The sequence below is a fragment of the Neomonachus schauinslandi genome, chromosome 11 (genome assembly GCF_002201575.2).
Source record: "Neomonachus schauinslandi chromosome 11, ASM220157v2, whole genome shotgun sequence".
NCBI lineage: Eukaryota > Metazoa > Chordata > Mammalia > Carnivora > Phocidae > Neomonachus > Neomonachus schauinslandi.
The window spans coordinates 14762440-14768691 of record NC_058413.1 but is presented as its reverse complement, the minus strand read 5'-3'; the positions used below and the strand labels follow the sequence as shown (position 1 = coordinate 14768691).

Here is a 6252-nt window from a genome sequence, read left to right as displayed (position 1 = left end):
TCCCTCCTCCCCTCCACCCCTTACTCCTCCCTGTCCTCCTCTCCTCCTCCTGCCCCTCGACCCCTCACTCCTCCCTGCCCTCCTCTTCCCCTCTACCCACCCCTCACTCATCCCTGTCCCGTTGCAGGCACAGGGACAGCACACCAAGTCTTCAGAGAGTCATCAGGCCTCTCCCCACCCCCGCAGCGTGTGCCCAGGGATTGCACAACAGTTACTCTGGCCCTCAGGGCTTGGGTGGGGGGCCAGGGTGCCTTGGGAGCCCACCTTCCCAGGAGTAGCTCTTGAGGGGTTTGGTGTAGCAGCCCAAGAAGATGTGCTTCCTGCCTAGCTGTGTCTGGAGTTAGGGATTGAGAGGTCAAGGGTCAGAGACAGTGTGGCCCAGCTTCTGGGACTGTGGCTTTCTTGAGGCAGACTTGGCTCTTCCTGGGACCACCTCCACCCACCCCTGCCTGCCCCCTCCCCCTCCTTCTCGGTGGTGGGTGCGGAGGGTGGGACAAGGCTCAGTCTGGGACGGCTGCCGGAGCTGTGTGCGTCTGGCCAGTAAGAAGGCCAGGAACCCAGCACCGGGTTTCCAGGCAGCGCAGCCCAACAGCAGGATGTCAGGCCTGGGGTGCCTCCCGGGGCTCTGAGGCCTGGCTGGGGTGGGGCGGGGGTGGGGGGGGGAAGGGAGCTGCCTCTAGGCCGGGAAAGCTGAGTCAGGTGGGCAGGCCCTGCTGAACACTTCCCGGCTCCCCCAGGGCTTCCCACCCCTGCTGAGTGGGGATGAGGTGGGAAAGATAGAGGGGGTCCTCTCTGAGGGGCCCAGGTCTGCACCTGCCTGAGGCTGCAACTGTCACGCAGAGCAGGGGCAGTGGGGATCTGCCCCGGCCTGCTGCCCTTGCCCTCCAGGGCTCCCCTGGGACTCCTGCTGCTTCACCTCCAGCCCCCGACCTCGTCCCACCCTCAGCGCCTGCCCTCGCTCCAGCCTCCACTCTACCGGCTTCTACCCCAGCGCCCTTGAGCTCAGCCCCAGATGGGCCCAGCTCCAGCCCTGCCCTCCCCTCCCCGCTCCCTGGCCAGTGCCCCAACCCAACTGCCGTCCTAGTCTCTGCTCCGCTTCTTGCTGCCGCCCAGCCCCTGGGGACCCGCCTGCCCCAGGCCCAGACCCTCGGGTCAACAACCATGTCCCCTGTGCCAGGCCCCAGACCGGGCACTGGGGACCCAGACATAAGCCAGCCTCCGTCTCCAGGAGCACCCAGGTCACGGGCTGAGACCTCTGGCCTATTGCCTCCTGCCCTCCAGCCTTTACTGTCTGGGGGACCGGCTTCCCCCGCACACCAGTCTCCCCATCTCCTCCTCTGCCACCGCTCTGCCACCGCCCTCACCATCCCCAGCCCAGCACCCTGCCCAGGAGCTCAGCCTGCCACCCAAGCCCCATCTATAAATAACCGTTCAGGCCCCACCGATCACAGCCCCACCATGGGCCCAGCCCTCAGCCCGCCAGGACACGCTCCGAAGAAGCCAATGGCCCCCTCGCTGGGTCTCAGGCCAGGAGCTCCGGGGAGGAAACACCAACTTCCCACTGATAGTGAGCCTGGGAGGCCAGCTGGCTGGCTGGTGGGCAGGCGGACGGTCGTCTGAGGGCCGCAGGTCAGGTTAGGAGAGGAGTCCCGGTACTCACAGGGGGGACGAGGGGAAACCCTTCCATTTTGCACGCCTGTAACATCCAGCCGAGCTCCGAGCCAGTCAGGTCCCCTGCCTCGGTGGGGGCCAGTGCGGAGCCCCTCAGGATGGGGCGCCCCGTCGGGGGCTGGACGAACTCAGGGCGGGCACAGGGCTCAGGCCTGCCCCCTGAGCTACGGGAGCCCTGGGTGAGCCCCCTCCCTTGACATTGCAGGGCCAGCGCAAGTTCCTGATTTTATCGAAGGGCCTGCCACTGGGAGATAGTCCCCTTGGGGTGACATCACCGCCCCAGCCCGTTTGCATAAATCTCTTGCGCTACAGGAAGTCTCAGGCCGGCCGGGGCAGGTGGTGCTCCAGGGGCTGGCCTGGGAGGCCATGGGGGCCAGGCCCCCTGCCCAGAGGAAGCTGGAACTGTGAGGGGCGGTCTTGAAGGCTGGGGTGGGGAGAAAGAGTGGGACGGAGGAAGGCTAGCTCTACCACAGGGAAGCCATTGCTTCCCCCAGGCCCTGCCGGGGCCCCCTCGCCCCGCAGATGCCCACTGCTCTTAGATCCCCGTGTGGCCAACAGTCACTTGCTGGGGGTCAGAGCTGGTAGGGGTGGCCTCTCGGGGTCTTTGTTTTCTGGGCTCAGCCTGGCTGGCTGAGAGCTCTGATCTAGCAGAGTGCCAGGCCTGGCTCTTCTGGGTCCTGGGTCCCCAACCCTTATGCTCTGTCCACCCCAGGGCTCAGCCTAGTGCTGCTTTGCCCCTCCCTCTGAGTGCCTTCACAGCAGCTTCCCTGCCACCAGAGGAGGGTCCTGGGTTCTTGCACCCTCCCCTCCCAGTTTCCTGAGCACCACTGCTTCTTCCAAATCCCTAGGGGCTCTATTCCCGACCCAGATTTCCTAGTTTTCCCACCCGTTACTGATACCTGAGCATCAATCTAGTCTTCCTAGTTCACAAACCTTTCTTGTCCATCCACTCTCATTTTCCTACCCATTTTTTATCCATCCATCCATTTACTCATCAAGCCAACCATACATTCATTTATCTATCAGTTTATTTAGCTGTCCATTCATTCATCCATTTATCTGTTAGTCCATTCATCCATCCACTTACCTGTTCCTCTATTTGTCCATCTAGCTATTGATATGATCATATGTCAGCTCATCCATCTGTTATTGATCCATCCCTTTATATTTTCATCTGTTTATCCACTGTATATCCAGCTCTCAATCTGCTCATCCATTGGCTCATCCATCCACTTATTCGTCCATCCATCCATCTATCCATCCATCCATCCATCCATCTGTGCACCTACTCATGCATTCACCCATCTATCCATTCATCTACCTATCCATCCACCCATCCACTCATCCATCCATCTCTGCATCCTGCCAATATTAACTGAGCTCCAGGCTCTATGCTGAGTGTTGGGAAAATAGGTAAGTACTGGACAAGATCTCTGCCTTCAGAGGGCTCCTGATCTAGTCTGGAAGACGGGATGAATAGAGACATTTTTTTGATCCATTGATCTCTGGGGAGTCCACTCTACTGGGGAAGAACTTCTTTTTTTTTTTTTTGGGGGGGGGGGAAGAACTTCTTGAGCATTGAATTTCCTTCCATGCGTAGTCTAACCCTTTGTTTTATATCCCCTTCTCACTAAGACTAGCCTGCCTCCTTCCCGTCAGTGGAACCCCAGGCCCCCAAGCGCTTCTTCACTGGCAGCAAAGACCAGGGATTGGCAAGGTCTGGGTTCACTATTAGATTTATTTCACTTCCATCTTCACTGATTTTTTGCATCTGCACTTGGGACTCTCCAAGGGGTCCAGGTCACAAGTCGTCAGTACTTCCTAGGAACCTAACCAATGCCCCTTCCCAAGGGGAGGGGAGGGGCGGCTGACTTGGCATCAGTCCCATCCCTGCTCCCCACTTCCCCAACAAGAAGGCCATGTCCCAGCTGACTGCATGGATGTGGGGTAGGTTTACTTCATGAGTCCCAGATCCCGCTTGATGTGTTCGTTCATTCATTCGTTCATTCATCCATCCATTCATTCATTCCTGTCTTGGTTTGGTTTGTTTATATGCTTATTTATCTATTCATTCATTCATTTAATCACTAACTTTTTATTGAAGGTCTTCCATGGGCTGAGCCTGGTAAGTGGGCACAAATATGAACAAGGCATGTCCTGGGCCTCCAGGAATTCACGGGCCTGCAAAGAGAACACACATGGAAACAGATAGTCTGGTCTCTGAGGAGGTTGTTAGGTGCACCAGGGAACAATTAATTTGGTCAAGTTCACAGGTAGGAAAACACACGAGGAAGCTGAGGAAGGAGTCTGAGCCAAGGCAAGAAGGTGGAAGAAAACAGGGAACAGGGAGCCCCCATCCTGTGGCAAGAAACAAGACAATACAGGAAAGCAAAGAGCCTTGAGTGTCAGGCCAAGGATGCTGGGTTGCGTCTGGGGGCAGATGTGGAGCCCGCGCTGCTTGGGAGCAGGGAATGTGGTGCTCAGCTCCTCGGGTGCAGGCAGCATGCCCTGTCAGCTAGGTGTTCCTGAGGCCTAAGTCTCGAGGGGCCCCAGGAGAAGGAAGAGATTCCATTATCCCAAGTTTGGCCAAGCCCAAGGGGCCTGGATACGGAAGCCCCAGATAAGATCCAGGGCTGTCCATCTCTAAAAATGGGCAGAATGACTCTCAGTCTCTGTGCAGTCAGGACCAGTATCTGTGTGTCCATTCACACAGCAGCAAGCCCTCCCTACCCTTCCTTCCACTTCCCCTCCTCCCAAAATGCACCGGGGGCCTCTTCCCAGATTCTAAGCAATTCGGAGCAGCAGGAAGGGTCTGATAATCTGATAATCCACCACCCCAGGGCTAAGAGCTCCTAAGGGGTCGGGGGGAGGTAGTGGGCAATACTTTTCTGAGTGCCCAACACTGTGTTGGGTGCTTCCACCCTTGTGATCTCACGTAACCAAGACAACCTCTGTTAACTGAGGCCCAAGAGGTCAATGACTTGCTCAAGGTCAAGCGTGTGCATGGAGAGCTGGGGCATCAGATCTGCCTTCTGGGTCCTTATGGAGAGGGAGGGAAGCAGAAGGAAGAAGGAAGAAGACTGAGAAGCCAAGCACAGAGAGAGCAAGGCGGACGGGGGGCGGGAGGGAGAATTGGAGAGGAAGAGAAAGAGGAAAAAAAAAATGGGAGAAAGAGTCAGGGAAGGGAGCAGAGAGAGGTGATAAAAGAAAGAAAACAAGCAAGGATGATGGGGGAAGGGGAGGGCAAGGGGGAGGGAGAGAGGAGCCGGGACAGCCTCCTCCTTCAGCAGGGCAGTAGAGGAAAGGGGACCGGAGAGGGTCCACCAGGTGCCTCGGGCCTGGGCCGTGGCGCTCATTCTCATCAGTAAGAAATGGATTTGAAACAAAAAAAAATCTTGGGAGCTCCAGAAAATGAGAGGCAAAAAAAACATTTTTTGAAATTATTTTATTTTTTGAATAGGTAACATATGCACATGGTACAGAACTGCCTAGTTCCCCTCCCAGAGGCTCCCTCCCCGTTACCTCCTTCTCGTGCATTTTTCTAGAGAAGTCTGAGCAAACACAAAAATAAAGGCAGATATATTATTTTTAAAATTTTACACAGAAGGTAGCATACTAAACTCTGGTTTGATTTTTCCCTTAAATCCATTCATGTCCAGACATAGAGAGCTGTCTTGTTCTTTTTAATGACTGCATAGTATTTCACTGTTTGAATGGATTGTGATGTTTTTTAAAGTAAGCTCTACACCTGACATGGGGCTTGAACTCACGATCCCGAGATCAAGAGTCACATGCTCCACCCACTGAGCCAGCTAGATGCCCCTAGATAGTGATATTTATAAATCACGAGAGACCTCATTCATATAAGAGTGCACGAAACATTTCTGTAGAGTTTAAGGAGAAATTATAAAGCTAACCCTTGGGGTGCCTGGGTGGCTCAGTTGGTTAAGCATCTGACTCTCGATCTAAGCTTAGGTCTTGATCTCAGGGTTGTGAGTTCAAGCCCAAACTGGGCTCTACGCTGGGTGTGGAGCCTATTAAAAAAAAAAAAAAAGCTAACACTTCCGTAGCCACCATCCAGGTCAAGAAATAAAACATATCCAACACTCCAGAAGCATCCCCAAATGTCCCCTTACAGATCTCTCCCTCTCTCTAGAAATAACGCTATCCTTAACTTTTTCAGTTGTTATTTCCTCGATTTTCCTTATAGTTTTACCACTTACGTAAACATCTCTAGAGTTTAGTTTTTATTGTAACAGATTTTAATCTCATATAAAAAGAATCAGGGTGTAAATATTCTTTTGGGTCCTACTCCTTTTTTTTTTTTTTCTTTTTAAAGATTTTATTTATTTATTTGACAGAGAGAGAGAGACAGCGAGAGCGGGAACACAAGCAGGCGGAGTGGGAGAGGGAGAAGCAGGCTTCCCGCCGAACAGGGAGCCCGATGTGGGACTCAATCCCAGGACCGTGGGATCATGACCTGAGCCGAAGGCAGACGCTTAACGACTGAGCCACCCAGGCGCCGCTAGGGTCCTACTCCTTTTTCCCACCATCTGGTTGCTACATACATGTAGCCGTGGT

At 54.6% G+C, this 6252-nt stretch overlaps 1 protein-coding gene across 2 annotated transcripts in view; it reads right to left on the bottom strand.

The window, feature by feature from the left end:
- Window positions 1-1902, bottom strand: part of SPI1 (Spi-1 proto-oncogene) — a 16112-nt gene extending 14210 nt beyond the window's left edge. For both annotated transcript variants that reach the window (XM_021684803.1, XM_021684804.1), the window contains exon 1: window positions 1661-1902. In XM_021684803.1, coding sequence (XP_021540478.1) covers window positions 1661-1705 — 45 coding nt within the window. In that variant the 5' untranslated portion in view covers window positions 1706-1902. The remainder of the gene's footprint in view (window positions 1-1660) is intronic.
- Between the last annotated feature and the right edge of the window lie 4350 nt (window positions 1903-6252).